This window comes from Microplitis mediator, chromosome 5, assembly GCF_029852145.1.
Source record: "Microplitis mediator isolate UGA2020A chromosome 5, iyMicMedi2.1, whole genome shotgun sequence".
In the NCBI taxonomy this organism is placed as follows: domain Eukaryota; kingdom Metazoa; phylum Arthropoda; class Insecta; order Hymenoptera; family Braconidae; genus Microplitis; species Microplitis mediator.
The window spans coordinates 10,782,715-10,805,854 of NC_079973.1; the positions used below are offsets into that span (position 1 = coordinate 10,782,715).

The 23,140-nt window shown below is 30.9% G+C and overlaps 1 protein-coding gene across 6 annotated transcripts in view; it reads left to right on the top strand.

Moving 5' to 3' along the window:
* The window catches only part of LOC130668593 (homeotic protein ultrabithorax), a 639,564-nt gene that overhangs the window by 604,273 nt on the left and 12,151 nt on the right, over positions 1-23,140 (top strand). For 3 of the 6 annotated variants that reach the window (XR_008990044.1, XR_008990048.1, XR_008990045.1), the window contains one exon: positions 1,471-1,561. Coding sequence is in view for 2 of the 6 variants with exons in the window: in XM_057470954.1 (XP_057326937.1) it covers positions 1,471-1,787 (317 nt within the window). In the remaining 4 variants the exon portion in view is untranslated. Of the gene's footprint in view, positions 1-1,470; positions 1,879-23,140 lie in introns of those variants that run through there. The other 3 variants (XM_057470954.1, XM_057470955.1, XR_008990046.1) reach the window with 2 other exon arrangements.

Sequence of the window (23,140 nt, forward strand, 5' to 3'; positions counted from 1 at the left end):
CACAACATTTCTTTTTTTTTTTTGTTGATCCTGAACTGAAACCTGTACACGGAGAGAAAAAAATGGGAATTTTTCCAATTTTACTTGAGGAAAATTCCTTTGTTGGCATTGTAAATTTTACTATATCAACATGTGAATTGCAACAATGTCACATGGTAAATTTTGCTTTGTTACAAAGGAATTATTTCTATATTGACAATGGAAATTTTCCTATATTAACATTGGAAAAATAACTATGTAATATAGTAACAATTCCAATGTTAACATAGGAATTTTTTCTTTGTTAACATGGGAAAAATTCCTGTATTAACATTGCTGGAATTCCTTTAATAACATAGGAAATTCTTCAATATCAACATGGGAAAATTTCCTATGTTAACATGGAAATTATTCCCATGTTAACAAAGTAGAAATTCTCATGTATGTAAAAATAAAAGATTTGTAAACTGATGTTTTTTTTACATAATTTATTAAGTAAATCAAAATTAATTAATTGAACTGATGATTATATACTGTCGGAAACACGATGTAATTGATTTTTACGTACTCCTTTATTATTAATCGAACTTATAAAAACATTTGTTCATTGGTAGGTGCTACAAAAAAATTTTAATTAAATTACACAAAATTTTTTCGGAAACTTTGAAATTCTATTTTCGTAAATCTTAAAACCTTCATACATCCCTATTTTATCGCTTTAAGGCCTAAATGATAAACATGACCAAAATATTTGGTATTTTAGTGGTTTTAGCTTCTTGTGGACTTTTCCCATGCAACATAACAATTTTTCCTAAGTTGACATGGAAATGTTTCCCATGCCATCATGGATATTTTTACGATGTCAACATAGGAATATTTACTATGTTAAGAGAGGAATTTTTTCCTTGTAAACATGGAAAAAATTCCCATGTCAATATAGAAGAAATTACTCCGGTTACATGGGAAAAATTTCTATACTGACATAGTAAAAATACCCACGTCAATAAAGAAATTACAGCAATGTTAACAGAGGACTTTTTCTATGTCTATATCGAAATTTTTCCAATGGCAATATGGAAGATATTCCTATAATATATGGTTATATTCTCATTTTTCCCTAGTAAAATTTCCCATGTTGATAAAGCAAAATTTGCTGTGTCAACAAGGGAATTTCTCCTAAGTAAAATTGGAAAAATTTCCATGTTTTTCTCTCCGTATACCTTAAACACGGCAAATTTCCGAAAGCCAAGAAGGTTCAATTAATGTGGTCACTTGTCCCGGTTATGGGACAGTTATTACAGACTAAAAGTAGTATGGACTATAGAAAGTAATCGAAGCCAATACTATACACTTTCTTATCTCTGTGTCTCTGATGCAGAGGAACAGAGCATCTACTTAGAGAATAAAAGACGGGTGATATATTAGCATAAGATATAAACTACACTAGTATGGATTCTGGTCTAACTCGTTTTTTGTATGCTGATGTTTCAGGTGCGAATGGGCTACGCAGGCGCGGTCGTCAAACCTACACGCGTTACCAAACATTGGAGTTAGAAAAAGAATTTCACACGAACCACTACCTCACAAGGCGGAGACGGATTGAGATGGCGCACGCGCTATGTTTAACAGAAAGACAAATAAAAATATGGTTCCAGAATCGGCGGATGAAATTAAAAAAAGAAATTCAAGCAATCAAAGAATTAAACGAACAGGAAAAACAGGCACAGGCGCAAAAAGCGGCAGCAGCAGCTGCGGCGGCAGCGCATCAGCAGCAAGGGGGTGGTGGAGGCCCCGAGGGGGGCAACTAGGGGTACGCCTTGCACCGGAGCCCCCCTGACCACCCCAATGCCAATCCGCACCATTCTCTGTTAGCACCGCAATGTACACAGCTATACTAAGGTCAGTATAATACTCCTTCAAAAATAATATTATAATACTACGTTTCTAAATTCAAATTACATACCCACTTCTTTTTTATTTCACTTGTACTTTACGACTTAAATTCCCAACTTCAAACGTGTAAATTTATTACTTCATAATTAATTATTATTCTATTCAATTTCGTATAGAAACTTTTTACAGAGTAGTCAAAAATTTAGATAATATCTATGGTGATTTATACGAAAGACTCTAATTTTTTAGGCCACAGTGCGACCATACACGCCAGATAAATTAACAATTTTGAAAGTGATTTATCTCTTTAGTTAAAAGTTTAAAGTCATACTTTTAGTAAAAAAAAAAAAATAAATAAGTAATGCTTTCATTGATTAGTGATATTAAAATGAACTCACTTTCGGAGTAAATCCCACTCCGATGAGGATTTAATCCGCGTTAACTCCGCAAATTTTTCATAGTAGCAAGTATTTTGCAAAATCTCATTCAGTAATTTGGTTTGTTCGAAATCGCGATGGGTTACTTGAATTCCACGTGTTTTGATGTCAACCTCTTTAATATTTGACATTTGAGTTAGAGGCTAGAGTACAAATTCATTCACCTGAAGTTGCATGCGTTCGTTATTTTTTTTTTCTATTATTGCTTTTGAACTTGTTTTTGTTCTCTTTTTTACGTTTAATTGTTGGTCCCAACTTCCAGGCCCTGTATAATTACTCAATTAATCAACAATTTGATTCTTTTACCCTCCTTTTTTACAGTAGTTAAAAATTATTGATTTACTTCTGTCAAATACTGAGTTACTATTCATTTCGGGTCGAAAATTTTGATCGGTTTTAGGTCAACTTTGAATTTCGAGTTATTTCTATTCAATTTCATTTAATTGATTTTTGACTGCGTAGTATTCATTATTTAGACTAATTTCAGGCTTGTTTTCAATAATTTTAAGTTTTGATCGCCGTTATAATGATCAAAATTATACTTTTTTCTCACAATATTTTCCAACTTTTGTTTTTATGCAGACCAAAATCAGGCTTTTTCTGTCTATTACTGCGTCTATTTTTGATCATCCTTAGATTTGAAAAACTTTTGAAAACAGTGAACAATTTTATTTATATCAATTTTTTGTTAAATTGACATCATATCTAATTTGGCTCGATAACTATCTTCCCTATCCATGAACTCACAAACAATAGTATCAACAATAGTTAAATTATAAATAGTTGTCGGAATAACATTGAGCTTGCCTAAGTTCGTCGTTAGGTGGACCGGCACACAAGGCCTAATAGCGATGATCGTCAGGATTGCAATTCTCTCTGATAACAATAAAATTTTCCTTACACTCTAAAACTAAGTGTGTTACAAGTGTATTATTTTAACACATATTAAATGTGTTCTATGTTTAAGGCCATAAGCGAAACTATAGTTTTTTGTAGTCATTTAAAAACACATTTCACGGTGTATTAAATATCTATAGATTGCTTATGGCGTTTCAATGATATTTGGGAAGTGTGTTAATTTTGACTACACACTTGGTTTTAGAGTGTAGTGGGCCCGGGTAAAATGACCCACTAACTAAGTGTCCCGTAAAAACCAACCAAATCCTAAAAATTTGGCTTGATTAATCATTGGTTTTTTTTTTCATTAAATAATTAATGTCTATCATACCAATCCCGAATTGAAATATGAATCGTCAGTCGGACGTAATGAACGTAGTAATCGTCAGTTGGACGTATTGGAGTTGAAATCATCATCTAGATATTAAATCTTAAAAAAGATAGACAAAATCAAATTCCTTCGGCTTTTCTGTGGGGGGGTTTTAGTGGTTTGAATGATAAGAAAATATATCCGACTTACAAATTTGAACTTTGGCACAAATATTCTCAACAATCTTACGAATCCACCGCCTTGGGTATTTTTCCGATAACTTACTCCAAGGGAGTTTTACTGGGGTGAAAGATTAAAATACTTTCGCTTTTAAATAATGAGACTTACGAGGTGAACTTTGTCATTAATGCTCCTAATAATCTTAAAACAAAATAAAAAAACTTATTTTAGAAAATTAAATTCTTATGTTAAAAACTCGACCGGTAAGAAAAATATTAGAAACAAAATACTTTTTTCACGATCGAAAAATTATGATACGGTATAGAAATTAATTAATGTAATTTTAACTCTAAATTTGTCGCAATCATTCCTTTGTAATCTATTTCATTAATCTACAATATGAGATATATTAAAATTATCATTAAAAAAAAAATAAGACAAAACTATCTTTTTGGGTAAATAACAAAATATTTATGACAGATGGTAATAATTACTAAAAATAATTAAATTTTTTCACCTACTTATTCAAAACAGTAATTTTGTGATTAATTAAAATAAAAAAAAATGAACCACTAGAAAACGAGCGATCTTCAGTATGAACACCTTTTGTCTCGAAAGATATCTTTCGACGGTATATCTAATGAGACTAAACCGCGTATGAGCGTGCACTTTCATAATTTGCTAAGTTATTCCACTCGCGTGCTCGAGCACGCCCGCGCTTAACACGTACCTAAAAAGAGATAGTCCCTCTGGTGCGTTATGTTTAAAGTTGAAATGTTGCAGTTTCATGATTATACTTCTCGCCGGTGTATATTCCATTTTTTTTTCACCTTTATTTCTTTCATTCTCTTTTACTTCACCTTAACCAAACAATTTACAAGTCAAGGATTTTATCACTTTAAATTTTATTCACTCTTTTGAAGTATTTCTTTTCCTAGTCATAGATATAATTATTCACGCTTAATCACACTCACGCATAGTAAATCTAAAAATACACGGATACCGAGTCTCAAAAATATTATATGTAATATACTAATATATGTTAGTATAAAATACTAATGCGAATCAGTAATTGCATTATTTTTATTACTTTTTATCAAATGTATATTAAGAATCATAGAATGCTAATTAATACGAGATATTTATCTTCAAAATTGCTATATAATTGCTTTCATTACTATTTCATTGATATTCTTCATTGATAAAATATCAATTTATATAAAGATATAAAAGATCAATTGATATAAATTCATATCATTCGGACTAATCAAACACCCATTTGTTGAAAAATCAATTAAAATGTATAAGATTAGTTAATTTTCAGAGCTTAAAAATTATCATTATGACAAAAAGTGTTCAAATTTATTCAAAATTTTCATAAGCCTTCCGATTATCCAATTTTTGGTCAATAATTAAATTTTTATTATTAATATTTTTGAAATGGGTGGTCGTAAAAATTTTTTGAAATTGTTCTAGAAACTGTAAAATATCCTCTTTGAAGCCAAGATGAAGTTATGAATAAAAAAATTTTTTTTCGACTATTATTGTAAATTCAAAAAATTTTTTTTTATATAATATACTTTATTACTTGTATTGAATTGGAAATTGAGTTCAAACCCATCATATTTATCAATTCTTAGTTGTTTTCAAATATTATAAGTCAAAAAAAAAATTCACCATTAAAACCAACAATTTTAATTCATTATTGATTTCAAAAATCAGTGGGCCACCTCAAAATATTGAGTCAAAATTTTTTTTTATTAATTACAAATTCTATTTCGAGGCTAAAAAAAAATTTATTTTTTTTTTGCTCCACCCTATTGTATAGTAACATTCACTCAACAAACAGTCAAGTTTACGAATGCAGTTTAGATTTATTTGCATACTAAAATATCAAAAATTACTAAACATAAGTAAAAATTAAACTCTCCAGATACTAAAAATCACACAATTTCACTAACGTTTTAAATTCACAATATAAATTTGGTGATTTTAACTCAGATTTCTAAGTCGAATTCCCCATATTTTTTGCTCCGTGCATAAATTATGTCTACATATATAGTTATAAAAATAAATAATTCTATTTTTTACGAAAAGCTTTGAAGTTTGTTCTTTCAGTGTATAGTAGAGCGACATTAATCAACGTTACATAGGGCTCACAATCCTTCTATCTAATTTACGATCGTTAATTGCCATCTTTCATGTAGTTCCCTTCGGAGAGTATATCCGTATCACGCAAAGCATAAAAACTCACACCCGTGATTCCCTTATATCGTTTTAACTTATTTCTTTCAGTGTTTTTGTTCCCTTCGAGAAAAGAAAAAGTGAAACGTCCGGCTTTTTTATGATACTCATAGGTATTGTAAGTGAAAAAACAGAATGTTTTACGATATTTCGTGGAAAGAAAGTTTCCAAAGGCGCGGCAGGTCAACAGGAATTGGTTGCTGCCAATTTTCTTATATTGCCCTCAGTGATTCTTAGGAATAATTTCTATTTTTTTTAAGGGTCACTGAGGCTCGTACCCTTACTTACTCACCGATTTACGACCCTTGCTCTCTGGGTTCACTTTAGAAATCCGTCATAAAAAAAGGTCTGCGTGTTTAGATTTTCTGCACTTTCTCTTGACACTTTCCGTCTTCTTTACCTTCGTTTTTTACTATTTTTTAAGTCCTCTTCGTAATGGTGAGTTAACGAGTTCGTCGTCTTTGTAAAAAAAAGTATAAAAAACGGTTGACCCTGCGGGACAACCCCGACTTCCCTGTTTCCAGTTCAAATATATTATGAGACATATATTCTTGAGTCGTTTGAGAAAACTAGTTTTTATTTTATGTTGAAATAAAAAGACCCGAGAAATCGAAATCGGGTAGGAAGTACGCAATTTTTTTAATTTTCGTCCTTCCCGTATGAAACAATATATGGTTAAAATATATAAAATCATATATGTTTGCAACAAAAAAATATATGATATATTATAAAAAATCATATAGAGATTTTGGCCGATTTAATATAAAATTATATACGGTAGTAAATATATGTATTCCATATATGTAACTTATATATTTTTTATATTAAGCTACATATACATTTACCTTATAATATATTGTGTTGATATATTTCCTTTTATATTCAAAAAATATTAAATTTATATATGAAATGAAATATATGGTAGCATATAATTTATATTATATATGGCACCATATATTTTCTTTGTGATATTTAAGCATATATTTTATTCAGTGTATGTATATGTATATGGGTATATATATTCGCATCAAATTAACTAATTTTGAAAATTTTAACTGCAATTTAAAGAGTATATTAAAATTTAGATCTAATTTAATTGGAGTTGGTCATACGAATAAAAAACTTTTTTTTCCCATACACAATATAAATATATGTTTTTATATATGATCAGAATATGTTTTTCGTATATGATAGAAATATAAAATTTATGTATGATAAAAATATAGTTTTCGTATATGACAAGAATATATATTTTCATATATGATAAAAATATATTTTTGTATATGATTGGCATATATATTTTATATATGCTAAACATATACGGACTCATATATGATGAATAATATATTTTTTAATATAAAAAGAAATATATCAGAAAATATAGTTAAATTGGCCATATATATTTTCTGATATTTACCATATATTTTGACCATATATGTCATTTTCATACGGCTTATTTTTTTTTCAAATTTATTTTGAAGAATTTTCTAGAATTCTGTAAATTTTAGTTGAAAGCTATAATGACATTTTGGAATCGACTGATCTCAAATTTAAAAGTTATAAAAAAAAAACAAAAATATGTTTTCTAGAATGTTATGTTTAGAATAACTCTGGATCAACTAAACCAATAAATCTCAAATTCTTACGGTATCTAACTTTTGACGAGTCCTTTCAAATGCCGCGTTCAGCGGCACAGAATATTTACCCACATGCACACATCTATACTTACTATACCCAGACATGATCCTGAAAATAACCAGAATATCTTCTTAGGACCTCAAAATGTCGACGCTTGTTGATGTCTCGATTATCGAAACTCGTACGGAAATGAATAATGTTCCTTTTTTTTTCTTAATTTTTAATTTTCATCTCGGGAACTTTAAAAGAAATAAAATAAAAGTTTGAAGTGAACGACGTGTCCAGATGTTTTTAGAAGTAACTGTTCTTCATGTCGACTTTTCTCAAATCTTAAATAACTCAAAAATAAAATATGGAAAGAGAAAAACATATGAGGAAAGAGTGAGAAGAGACAGATAAAAAAAAAAGAAGAAAATGAGAAAAAAACGAGCGCGCCAGTTAGGGTCTGATTTGTGATCTGGTTGTGAACCCCGAAATAAGCCTGCTGATATCCTATCTCATATATATATAGGTATACCTTCTTTTTATATATTTTCCTCCTTTTTTCGCTTCATACTAGTCCATGTGCTCTGGCATTTCTATTCCGAGAACTGATGGATACACAACAGAATGAGCTGATGTAAACGTCACAGGAAACGATGACAACAAATGCTTACAGATTCTACTAGGGCTTGAAATTCAGTAAAGAGACGTTACAAAACGCACGGCAGTGCCATCGCGATCGTAATGTAAATTTCGGATGGTTTCAATCTCCGTGTGATTTTATGCAGATAGGAGACCGAACGAAGCGTTTATGGAAATTTTGAAACTTGCACGACACGAGTTACGTTATAGTTTCCGGGTTAGGCACCGCACTCACAAACAAACATGAGATATATGTACTGTGATTGTCTAAGAGACTTTGAAACGCGATGGTAGGGTTTTTCTAGCTATTGCTATTCTCATGCCATATTTTAATTGAGCATGTATCGGACTGATGATTGAGTCGTCGTGATCAAGGTAATGTGAAAACATCACGTGAGAATCGGATATTTCAATATTTAATACCGACACAACATTAAAATGCCTCATAGACAACTAGATATATTGCCTTTTTTTTACATTGATTGAATTTAAAAGTACGGTATATCTCTGGCAAACCAGTTATTGACTCGTTTTAAAACTTTTTACTAAAACGTAATATATTCTACTCAAGAAAGTAGCTTTTTAATATTTTTAACTATGAAATAAACTGTCACAAGTTGGGAAATTATTTTTCAAACTCTAGATACTATTATATATTTATTATGAAACACTTTTGATTGCAAAAAAATTAATTAGTACTCTTGATTAATTATATTGATAAAAAACACTTTAATAAAAAAAATACGGTTGTAAGCGAAGGTCAGGGAATGGGACCTTCAAGAAAATATGGAAAATATTTGCCATGAAAAAAATAGATATAAAATAAATAATTTTTAATCTCAGAAATTTAGACGAGGTTGAATAAAAGAATTGAATCATTAATTATTTGAACGTTTCGTCAATTATATTTTAACTTCATCAGCAAATCTAAATAAAAAATTATACAATTATAAACTTATGGCAATATTTGTACAGTGATCCAACATTATATTCAATAATAAGTTACCTTAATACAAATTTTTTATGTCCAAATATCACATAAGTTAAAATAACAAAACTTGATACAATTCATCAAGTAATAGCAATCCATTTAATTAATATATTATTATGTAAATTTGTGGCAATCAAAGTTGGAGTTAAGTATGAACTAGTTAAGTTATATATAAAATATTTTTAATTTTAAAATGTTAGAAGAAATGAATTAACAGATTAGGATAATAGAAAGTTACAAAAATTGATCACGTATTATGCAGAATTAGGATACAACTGAAGGTTAATTTTTATATGAATTTATAATGTTCAAATGTATTGACAGTTATTACAATCGGTATTCCATTAGTATCAAACGTCTCATTTTACAATAGGAATCGCTAATAAATTTGTAAAAAAGAGCTCTTTCGAACTGAAAACTTATGCTTGGTACTGAACGGTTTTGGCTCAACTGAAAAACAGAAAGGTATTAGTTACAACCCAGTACTCTAGGTAATCGGTATGCTCCCACTTATTACATATTTGAAGGGTCAAGGAGTAGTGGGAGGGGTCATTGTCAGGTATACAAAAATATGACAGTACGATGTACTTGTCTAAATGAAACTAAATATTATTTCAATAAAAAATTTTCAACTGAGTATTTTCCAGGCACGTTTTTTAATGTTTTCACTACTGAATTTTTCGGGAGTTCTTAAAATGATCAACTCATAGTTCAAAATTGTCTCAAATTCAGAAATTCACTTTTATGAACACTTTTGGAATGACCTTTTCTCATGGGTCATTCTATTTCTATGTATACCACATGCAACCCACGTTTATGAGTGATAAAAATATTACAATACGTTTAATAAATTTTTCAGATCAGTTGAAATTCTGTTGTCAATAATCAGTTCTCATAAATCTAAAACAGTGACTATTCACTATTTTTCAGTGGTTTTCACTATTTCAGATTTAGAGAGTATACTTAGTATACAAATATACTCTCGAAAACTGAATCATTGAAAATTAGCTAATATTCATTAAGGTACCCGCGGGTAATAAGGCCTAAGTGACAGAAATGATATTTAAAATAATCGCCTCCGCTAAAGGCTACTCTAGTAGAAGAGTCTTGCATAGAGATGTTACCAAAAGTTTATAAAGTTCCGATACCACGTTCCCTGTCTTCTATATTTCATCATCCGTCATATGATGTTTTAGCGCAGAAGAAATTATAAAAAACAATCTAGTCTTCTGACTCTTAAAAAGTATTGTTGCTAAATTTAAGTGATGATTCATCTCTAATACCAATTTTATTAAGTATAGTTTAACTATTACAGTTTGTTTAACCCGTAGGCCTTATTACCCTATTGTAGTAAAATACGGCCTACTCGTATGGTTTTTTTAAAAGTTTAATTTTTTGTTTGTTTATGTTAAAAGTTACCATTACTTCATTATATTTTATGGCTCATGTATTGAAATAAAGATTAATGATACATTTCGATAATTAAATGCAATATTTTCGATTCTATTCAAAATCTCCCTTAGCTAGGCCTTATTACCCGCCGGTACCTTATTTACTAGTCAGTTTCGTTAAATCACTTTTAGAGACTACATTAAAATATTACATGCATGCATACAATTTTTCGAGGATTTACGAAAACTTGTGAACATTGATTTTTCCTGATTTTCATACTTTTCCTTTCATAAAACATGATTTCCAAGTTCTAGAATTTTCAAGGATTTTATTTAAAAAGATATTAAATTTTTAATTAAATCAGTTTGCTTGGTTCAAAGATTAAATTTTTTTTACTTGAAGTTGTTTGCTAAGAAACCAACGGAGATGGAAAAGAGAATTTTCAGGATTTTAATATTTTAATATAGAACCCACAAATCATATAAATATGAATAAAGTTTACCCAAGTTCTAGATTTTTTAAGATACTCCATTTTGCCCAGCCCTCCTCTCGATACGCCTGTATATTGTGCATGTGTACACATTGTACACAAGTGTCCGATCGATTGCCATAGCTTGATCTTATAGCCACTGGACACAAATCGTTTCGAGTATACGAGAGTGTTCATTCGCACTTAATAGCAGTAATTCTCGTTTGTCTGCAGCCGGCGGCATCAAGTCTTTTCCACAAGACCCGTGAACGGTGATCACCAATCGGAAGACGCCGAGATTCCCGCTTGACTGCATGGCTTAACAGAAAAATGTGCCGTGTACACATACCATTCTGTTATTACGAGGCAACTCGCTGCCCGTTGAGTCAACCTGGTGCGTATATTTACAAGCTCGATGAAAAGACCAACGGGGGAAAAAAATTAAATTAATGCGAAACTCGTGCGAAACATTGGCTAAGTAATACGTCTGGGAAAAATTGTTTACTTTTTGTTTTGTTAAATAATACGCTTTAAATTCAAAATACTTGTCTTTATACCAACAGTTTATAATATACTGGCAACCCACCCGGGCTTCGCACGGGTATTTTTTTGTGATTGTGTGTTAATCTCAGAAGATAGACATGTATCGTTGCTACAGTTTGATAGATCATTTTGTAAGAGGAATAATTCCGTGATACATTGTTTTAGTATAACTCTATTGGTTTACGCGGCGCGCGTCAGTAAAACTCCCCCGGCATTACTTTTTCCGACTTATTCAACTATGATCGTCATATTTCAGCCAGTTTACACAAAACCTCAATGAATTATTTACCTAAGCCTTCCTTATGAATCATTCCGTCCGTTGGTGAAAACCGTTTGAAAATCCGTTCGGTAGGTTTTGAGTTTGACGCGGACATGCAGACAAAGCAGCGGGAGGACTATTTTTTTGTAAATAAGGATACTCTCTAAAGCTAGCTCTAAGGTATCGATACTTTAAGATTCAAAGAATTTTCATCATCCGTTGAATCTCGGATCAATAAAATATTTAAACGTGTAAGGAAATAGATGTGAATTAATAATAATTTTTCTGTGGAAATAAATTTGAAAATTTTGATGATAATTGTGTGTCAGATAATTATTAATAGTAAATCCTGAGCATGATATTTTTTTTAGACATTTTTCTTAGAAAAAAACTGGAATATGAAATTTAAAAAATCGAAAAAAAAATAGATCCATCGTTGACCCATTGTGAGCATAGCTGGAAAAGTTGTAGAATAGGTTACAGTTTGCTGGTATAAAAATTATGAGGAAAATCGATCAGTACGTGTTTTTTGTAAATTGACAGTTTATAGTTAAAAGTTGAAATTTCAATAGAAGCGTGGTTCAAAAAAATTTTTTGATATTTTTTACTGCAAAGATGTCCAAAAACGAAGACTTTTTGTATCTTTGAAAATTTTATATATACCACTTTTCGCGAAGTTATAGGCGTTTGAAAAAAAAAATCTCTACCTTTTTCAAAATTCGATATCTCGAAAACGGTTGGAGGAAAAAATTTGAAAAAAATCATGAAGGCCTCTTTCAACCTATACTAAAAGATAAAAAATTTTCAAAAAAATCCGAGGTGCAAAAGCTAAATGGTGTTCGATTTGGCGTGGAACGCCCCATATATATCTGTATTAATGTATGTGTTTGAATGTATTGCCAAAAATTAAGTTGTTTATATTTTTAAACGTCATAAGTATGTGAGAAAGAGGATCGTGGTCTTTACAAAATCGTACGTGAGCTAGAGCCAGGTCTATGTACCCTCTCCCGACAATTCTCGCCCCTCCTTATAAAAAGTAAATAGCAGCCCCATTGTATTCAAACGAGAATAATTAAATTATTCATAGCAAAAGGTACACAACTATCTTACAATCGAGAGCACGATCAGACTATTATGTTGAATGAAAAAACAAAAACAAAAAAAGTGCATTGTCTTTCCACTTGAATGTATCAATTATACTCTCGTCAGAATAAAAAATTCCGAGAGTATTATTTGCTGCCGATTGAAGTATTCGGTAAAATCAAATAGTATACGGATTATTTCAGCAAAAGTGTGTCGGTAGCGCCATCTAGAAGTGTTAACTACGTTCCTCTTAGTTATGGCTGCCCATCCCCGATGAATGTGTAGGCGTGGTCAGGGGGCGGGGATCAAACTTGGAAGCATCATCATGTTAAAAGTAAACTATTTGAATTACCGTGAAAATTATATTTCAATGTCTAATAATTCATACAGTAAATATTTAATCTCAACGTAATTCTTATATTACATCTCCTTTTTTTTTTTTTTTAATTGAACGCACTGTTGATTTAAAAGTTACCGCCGGAATCGGTCAGCATGATGGATGTAGTCCTACGCGGAACTATTTTCAGTTATTGGTCATTTAAACGACAGGTGGCAGTACTATGTCATAATATACAAGATCCTAAAGGACTCTCTGTTACCGACCCTCGATTAGTGTACTGTTTTATTTACGTCCTTTCATGTCCATTAAGTTCACTGTCTCTCCGCTAGGCCGACACTTGCCTATAATCCATCTTATCTTCCTCTTTATTTATCGACAGTTTTATTGCACACTTAGTTTACTAAAAAGTCGCTACGATGTAATTTTATGGCCATAAAATGAGTCTTTATGAATACTAAAAATAAATGATTAAGATAAATTTTTTTATTTTATTTTTATGTTTTTTTTTTATGTATGAATAATTATAATATATCTTAATGACGTAAAATGACAAAAAGTCGAATTGAAATAAAAGTTTATAGCGCAGTTAAATTTGTCGACACAAATAGAGTGATACTGTAGTTGTTTGCGCTATCAAAACCAAGAAAGAGGATTTTTATTGGCTGTAAACGAAGACATTTACGATCCATAAAGATGTGAGTGGCGCAAGTATAGTCTTGTGCCCGGCTCCCCCGCTGGCTTACGTAACCCATTACCCCTTCTTCTACTAATACTGGTTCGCCAAGGGCCGCCACTGGCACGCGCCCGCACCCGCTTCGAGATTTACAGGTTGCGCTCCCGGTAACACCTCGTAAACTTGGCTTAACGACTTCAACCAGGCCTAACTGCTTCCTTCCTGCAATCAGACCCTGACCTATCTCAACAAATAATTTTTTTCGACAAAAATAAACAGAAACTATAAAATATGTTTTTATGCTGAAAGAAAAAATTTATGTTTTCAAGAAAAAATGACTGATTTGAGTGTTTTAGTACTTAAATAGTTTAAAAAAATTTATTTTGACTACGAAATATTTTTAGGCGACTTTTTTTTTATCGAATGTTGTTTAGATTAGTTTTGTAACTCAACAAATATTTTTTTTTAAATAAATTATTTTATCCTACTTAAGATCCAAATCGAGACCGATCACACAAAACTTATTACTTACACAGAAAAAATTTTTTTTTAAATCAGACGGACTTTTGAAAATTTTTTTTGCCAATCAATTCGGAATTATTTAAAAAAATTAATATCTATTAAGATAATATAGATATATTTTCTCCCAACAAATTTTTTTTTTAGCTTGAACAACTTTTCTTTTGTTGGTTGAAGCATACAAAAATTCTCGTGTTAAAAGAATAGTAGTTATTCCGAGAAATTTTATTTTCTTCAAGATTCAAGATAATTTCTTACTGCGAAACAAGAAATGCAAGAAAATTTTGATTTTCCGCATTAATCGAAAAAATCATTTAAAATGTTTAAGTTTTCATAACATAGAAATGAAGAACCTTATGAGTTAAATAAAAACCTTTCATAGCAAAATACCTAGACAAGATGTTTAACTTGAAGCAGTTTTACAATTTTCATATTATTAAATAATTTCAGAAATTAATATAAATCCTACGTAAATTTTCAAATTATCTACTGATTTTGAGAATTATAAATTCACAGAAAAAACAGTTAATTCGAATCAGGAAAATTTTTTTTATCGATTTGGAAAATCAAAATTTTCTTGCCCTAAATAAATGATTATTTTATGATCGAACGTTTGGTTTATTTTCTTTCCGTGTACTCAAAATTGTAATACATTGTAAAATGTGATGTAACATTTAAAATAATTTTTGTAATAATAGAAAAACATCAAGTACATTTTTGCTCTTTCAACTTTTTTCAACTGTTGGTAAATGTCGGAAATACTTTTTCTATATTAAATTATCATTTTAAAGTTTGATGAAGGTGCTTATGATTTTGTGTCATGTGTATTACATGGATTGAGGTTGGAACGATTAACAATGTGAGTGTTTAATCAATTCAGGATTAGGAACTTCCGTAATTTTCAGAAAGTTAACTTCTGCATCAATGGACGTAGTCTTAAATTTACACGATTGGCAGGGAAAGTTGTTAAAATTTTGTTGGTGATTTTTTAATAGTATCCTATATTTGAATAATTAATTTTAACTTTTTCACTTAAATGCAATGCACTTAATGGGCGTCTTGAAATTGGAAAAAAAAGATTTAATAAATTACATATTCATTATTTTCAATTCACATTAATGTATTCTACCCTCCATCGACATTAAAATCCCGACCAAATCATGAAATTAAAAAAGGGAAATAGTAAAACTCTTAGATGAAATCACAGAGGCACTGATTAGTTTCCTGCAACTCAGCTTTTGGGCTGAATTCGTTGCAGTACTTATGACGAAACCCACGTAAAGGACGGTGCTTGTTGGTCTGACACCATGATTATAGGGCACTTGAACACTTTCGCCTTTCAAAACTCAAGGAGCTCGAAAGCAGTAGCTCAATTTATGCAATTTTTATGTATGAACATTATTGGAAATCATGTTTTCAATAAACTCTTAAGTTATATTCCAATGTTTGTCATCTTAAATATTAATTTGCACAACAAAATAATAAAATTTTAATATTTAATAGTTTATAGAAGTAGCCCTCGAAAAAATTAACATATTATATATTTTTATCAATACCAAAGAGAAATTTCATTTTGTTATAAAAACAAATTTTTTCTTAGTACAGTAATTTTTTTCTAATTTTTAATTATATTTTTCTTCGATTCCTATTTTTATTTAACCAAATAATTGCTTCATTAACGTGTTTAATTGTAATAAATTTGAGAGCGTATCACCTAAATTGTCGAAATATTTGCATGCCTCAAATAATTGATGCTGCTAGAAATTAATTACTAAACTGAAGCAATAGTTTTCTTAAAATAAGATCTATCAATTTCATTTAAAAAAAAAAATTCCTTATTTTGATTATTTACCGAAGCGCAAAAAATAATTACCTGACTTTAATTTTTTTTCTCTCAGTAGTTACTATTTATGAATGGTTCATTGAATTAATCGTTTTATTGCCGACAACATTTTTATTTTACGAGCACTAAAAATTTTATTGAATATTTATATTTATTAAGTGTGACTTTATGCGGCGAAATCTTTTATGGTTTATTGGATATTTTATTTATCGTTCATCGTAATTGACTACTTATGTTTATAAAGACATTATTTGTTTATACAACTCATTGTTGGTAATAAACAAGTTTCAGTGTATATTTACTGATTATTGCAGGCGTGACTTATTATAACTTTATGATTTGTTTGGATTGTATAGTTTATTATCATTCACCGTCTGTCATTATGTGTAACTACCGAGGAAATATTACCAGTGTTGATTTTATCGTGACATTTATGAGAGTCATTATTAGATGATACCACTTCTGAGGATCGTAAAGGCTACGCTGTGTGGTTATAAGCTGGTTTATCGTTGTAGTGGGAGTCGCTCGGCGTGCTCGTAAAGATCAAAGGGAAGGGAGGCAACCGAGTTGAGCGATTGTCCGATAGAATGCGCTCTTCATATGTGATTATTGATGATGATATTGTTGTTCTCATAAAAACTATTTTTTGCTATTTTTATGAAAACAGACTTCATAAAAAATCGTGTAAACTAATAAAATTTTCAAAAAAATTAATTTAAAAATTAGTTTATTGTTTTTCGTGCAGTGGATCTTTTTTTTTTAGAATTGAAATCGATTTTTTTTTAATAAGACGTTTTTGTGAAAATTAACATTTTTCGTAAATTCGAATTAGGAAATTATTGAGACGGAATTTTTTTTTTTTAAATCAATCGAGTATTTTGAGAATAAAAATTAGTACAGTAGATTTCTCTAAAAAACCAGATTCTAGTCGTTCAAGGTCTCCCTCTACTACAGTATCTATTATTTTAGAAAGACGTTAAAAAACTTGAAATAATATATTAAGTATGTAAATAGACTATACATTGTTACTTTATACAATAATTACTGATAGTTCATGTAAAATCTACGTAAGTACATGGTCACATGTTATTTTTACATGAGTATCTCTGCATTATTTACATTAATACTTCTGTGACTTCTGCAACTTCACTTAATAATTATCACAGCTTCAAAATGTAAAAATTACAGACTCGGGCTTACAAAATTCACAATTTAAAAATAACATGTTTTGTTCTGTACGTCTCATAAGTCAATTTAGAGAAACTTCTGTCAATTCCATAAACTTTTCTGTAATTTTTCCATTAGTGTTTCTCAGTTTTAGTGTACAAACATAGAAATCGCAAAAGCTGGTACAGTAACTTGTATCTCATGATATTAGCATTTAAAAGTGAATAGGTAGTACCCTGTCTAGCGGCGCCATTGGTCTACATTTACACAACAATGAAAGGCCGCAGTCTAAAAACTCTTAGGAACCCTGGACTTCAGAGCCCGAAGATCGGAGGAGGATACTCGAAAAAACGAGATAGAAATAGTTTAAAGAGAATGCGTTGCTCTAGAGTGTGAGCGAGACGAAGGTCTCGGATACGAACGAGATAAAACGAGAAAGAATGTGACTAAAATGAGGTTCACACACTGGCACTGGTGGAACGGCACGTAGCAAAGGATACTCTCAGTGAGGCGAGAGCTAGCCTAGAGAATTTCACTGTACAAAACCTCGTGTTTAGTTTTTTATTCTTCTCTTCAACTCTAGTCCAATGCCCAGCATACGGTCTTCTTTCCTCTCTACCTCTCTACCTCTTGTCACTTGTAGATATTTCTAACTGTAGTATGGTGTTCAGACCCATCCCCCGGCTTCCCACTGCGTCATGGCGGCTGCAGCGTTGCCAAATTATCTTATGTGACCACTTAATTTGCCTAGTGAACGTGATAATTTAATTAATTATTTATGTGATTGCATAAAAACATTCATTTTATGATTAATTAAGTTATATTTCAAACTGATTTCCTAATTAAGACCGTGATTATGCTATATAAGTATCTAGATTCGTTGCGTAAAACTATTTATGACGTCAGCAGATGTTTTATGGAAGCCATTGTGAGAGAAATAAATTTTTTTTTTCAATAATTTCTGGATATTCCATCATAATTTAAGTGCTCGTATAGTTCCTTGATCTGTATCGTGATCACTTTTTACTAGTGAAAAGTATGTTTATGTCACTATTTGAATTTGTGACATACTTTTCACCAGTAAAAAGTGAGTACCAGGTCAAATTTTTTATTTAATTACAATTAAAAGCAGACTATAAATAAAAAAAAGAAAAAATTTTATTTTGATCAAGACGCGACCATGGTTTTTGCAAAACCAAACTAAAAAATTTTAAAAACAAGTCTGAAAATAGTCTAAATCTAAGTAATAGTACGGATAAAATTCTATTAAATTTCACATGTTAATTAAATAAAAACAAAAAATAAAACTAAATAAAAATAACTTAAAATTTTGATTTGATTTAAAACAGATCAAATTTTTTGACCCGAGCTATAAACTATGACGGCAGAACAACCGATTTAAAAATAATAACTCTTCAATAAATGTTTGTTATTCTGAATTTAAAAATGTGAGACAATGACGAAATTTTAGTAGACTATTTTTGTAATTCTAAAAATAGATGAGAAAAACATGGTTCGAACGAACTTGAAAAGAGTTTCAAATAATAATTTTAGGATTATACTGAATATAAAGCTGATAGTAAAAATGATAGTATAATTAAATTCACCATTGAAAATTACGTCTAATAGAATGTTTATGTGAAACTGTGATTCTGACAAAATGTCATCAAAAATAAAAGTCATTTGAGTTTCAGAGATTTGTGACTTATTCATCGAATTCCTATGCCTTAAATATTTTTAACAAATCGATGATACTTTCTTTTATTTCACTCTAATGTACAGTTTGCATGATCATGAGTAATATCAATTTATAATAAAATATCAGACTTTAATAATTTCACTAGCAAAAAAAAAAAAAGAAAAAATTATTCAAAATTTGGTGACTTTAGTGTTGCGTAAAATTACTTTCTCGAGATAATATTTTTTGTAACACAAATAATGGGGATTGAAGAGCGGATGAGTTTAATTGTCTGTGAATTTGTGTGTATAGTGACATGGTGGTCAACCGTGAATTAAAATTCCGTACGAGTGCCAGGACAACGTCGATGTGCCGCGCACATAGAGAGAAAAATACTAACGCACATTTTGAGAGACCGTTTTTTTTTTTTTTTATATTTTTTTCAACCGACGAGCACGATTGCGAATAAATTTCACGGTGATGGTAAGGGAACTACGTCCACATGGGCCGTTATGATTTAACCTAACTCTACGTAATCAATATATATATACATGTATGTGCGTGTGTGTATGTAGAAGCAGTTAATTCAATCACTGCCAATTTTATTGTGTCTATTAATCAACCTCGAAGTGAATGAAAAAGTATCCACAATTCTTTTCATCACTGATGCACTTATATATCTTGTAATTTACATACATGTAACCATCTACAAAATAGATTGACTCGGTTATTATGATAAAATGTTTTATTGAGGCACGTTTTTATTAAAAAGTTTGTCTTATTTGGAGTAAATTTATCATTTGAATTTATTTTCTCTGTTAATAGAGTGTAAACTTAGTTACATGATATAATATAATATCGATGCTTCCATGAAATATATCAGTTGATGTCAGTTATACTACTGTATACAGATAGGAATTTATTTACGTGGACCACCAGGCAAGACAAATGCGTGAAATGACGCGATTCATTTGGACATTTCTCTTTTTCACTTGGGTTGCACACGAGAGAGAACCAGTACTCGATAAATATCGTCCGTTTAATTTATTATGGTCGCTACTTAGTAATCGCGGGGACGTTCAATTAACGCCACGGGTACGCGTGCCTCGGATAAACGATGTAACGTATCAGTACGAGATGGCGCAGACGAGCCGTGGTCACGGCAGTTTGAGCTGACATCAAAGTTTTACTTTACGTTAACCGTCGGTCAGTTGTAATCTTGGAAGAAATTGAAAACTCATTCTATTCTCAATTATCCTGTAAAAATTTGCAGTCGAGTGTTTTTTTTTACTTTTATTGAACTATGCAAGATATTTTCATGGGGAAAAAAAAATGTTCTTTACTTTCTACTTCAAAAACATGGTTTTTGCCCAAAAAAATTATTTTAGGGCAAAAAAATGTTCTTGGATCAAGAAAAAAGGATTTCTTGGACTGAGAAATTTTTACTTACCTCAAAAACATGTTTTTTGCCCCCAAAAATCTTCTTGAGGCAGAAAAAATGTTCTTTGCTTTCTACCTCAAGAACATGGTTTTTGCTCCAAAAAATTATCTTAGGGCAAAAACATGTTCTTGGATCAAGAAAAAAGGATTCCTTGGACTGAGAAATTATTACTTACCTCAAAAACATGTTTTTTGCCCTCAAAAATCTTCTTGAGGCAGAAAAAATGTTCTTTGCTTTCTACCTCAAGAACATGTTTTTTGCCCCAAAGAATTATCTTAGGGCAAAAAAATGTTCTTGGATGAAGAAAAAAGAATTTCTTGGTCTGAGAAATTTTTACTTACCTCAAAAACATGTTTTTTGCCCCCAAAAATTTTCTTGAGGCAGAAAAAACGTTTCTGGATAAAAAAAAGGATTTATTGGTCAAAGAAATTTTTGTCTTCAATTCATACTGCAAGATATCTTTTGCACCAAAAAATCCTTTTTACCTGTGTGTAAATAATATACTGTAAAAATGTAATATGTGCGTAATATTTTCCGAACATGTAGGATCAAATTTAACAAAGATTATGTTGTAAAAAGTACAAATAATATAAAATCTGCAAGCTTTTTTTTCTACTACCAACGGAAGTCACTGACTAATCGTCGCAACATTTTTCCCAGACACCCAGTATTCTCTAGGCGTGTGATAAATTCGCCGAGGTGTCCAGAGAATTTTTTTTTTTTCATCGTTTGTCGTTTTTTATTTTATTTTTTTTATTATCCTACCATCACTCGTCGCGCTATACGTGCGTTTACCTCGAACGTTTTACCTAATATACTACAAACTCATCCAAGAGTGGATTTAAATTTAGCGCCGTCTCATTGCACTGATGACGGTTTTTAAAACAAGTAAACAACTAAAGAACGTAGACCCATAGTAAAAAGTATACTTGTGTAGAATGTTTTATGGCTTTCGTATTATTTAGTCAGACCGTAATAAACTTTTAAATTATATAAAACAGCAATGCACGCAAACTAGGTTGCTTTATTTTCCGTAATATTGAAATAAGCTTTTCAAAGTTTTCCTTGAGTTTTTGAGGCTGCCGAGGTAGAGAGAGATACCTGGGAGAGTGTAAGCAAGGTTATATAATACACAAAGTGGTTAAAAGTGTTGGCTCTAGTAGGGGGTGGGTTTGGATGGGGTGTTAGAGGGTGCAGAAGCTAATTGTGATACACTCCGCGGGAAGCTAGTCGACACTGGACGAGAGAAGGTCGCGGGGTGGAAAGTGGGTTGTAGATATAACTCAAGAAGTAGAGGCAAAAGAAGAAGAAGAAGAAGAAGTAAAACCTGAAAAGAGATAGTTGTAGTTGAGCAACAATGGGGTGGGGCAAGACAACGTAGTTAGTTATACGGTTTGGCTGTGCATGTTGGCAGTGCTGGTGTTTTTCATTTTCTTTATATCACCCTTGACGCTCGTAAAACCATTACCCGTGACCGAGCGAACGCAACTTCCATATAGACCGTATACACCCGACTTTGATGATACTGAAACTTCTTTATTTCCTCTCGAGCTGTATAAGCTTTCCTGTTGGAGAACTCCTGAGGAAAAGAACCCAATTTCCTTCTTTTATTCCTGTGTACTTCTGTTTCTCTTTCTTATTTTGTTTGACTTTTTTGTCTTTTCTTACTCTATTACTTCGATTGCCTATACTGCGCCCAACCTCGCCGTATTGCTCACTCTCAGGTGTATATCTGTATATATCGAACGTGCCGCGGAAAAGATTGGATTTTGCGTGTGCACGTTCCAGACTGTGTCGAACGATCCGTCGGACCGTTGTGCCGGCTTGCACTGAAAGATCTATGCTTCCCTCGTCTTTCATCTTATGATAGCACAAATGCCGAGCAAGCTTTTTGTGTCACGCTAACTTTATCGAGCTCACAATTTTTAAATTGCGAAAACGATAGATTATAATTGCATATAATACTTTAATCAATTTAGCCAAAATTGATTCATTTTAACGCAAAATTTGGATTATTTTAATTATGAAGATTTTTGTGCAACTGCTAAGTGAAATTAATGATCATAATTAGACTTTGTTCTGCACATACACTTATCCAAAAAATTAAAGGAACAAGAAAATTTTATAAATTTTTTAGTGATTTTTGGAAGGCTGTATTTTCGTGAAAAATGATCGTATCGAAAAAATAAATAACGCAAATTGAAGCTTGAAATCTCTAGTTTGAAGATCTTTCAGCAAAATAATTTTTGAGCCACGGTTTTTGCGGAATCATAAGAAATAGCTCGAGACAAAATTTTTCTAAATTTTTTGGGTCTACGGGGCCGGGAAAATTTTTTTCAGAAAAATCAATTCACGGCTCGTTTAGGAAATTTATTCAACTCAATTTAAAAAAAAATGCATGACCTTACTTTTCAAGACCAAATGATTTGACTCAATCTACAAAAACGAGATTTATCGTGAGAATCGCAAATTCATGGAAGTAAAGAAAGAGTATCTAATTATACATTAATATTAATTATTTATATAAATAACTTCTCAAA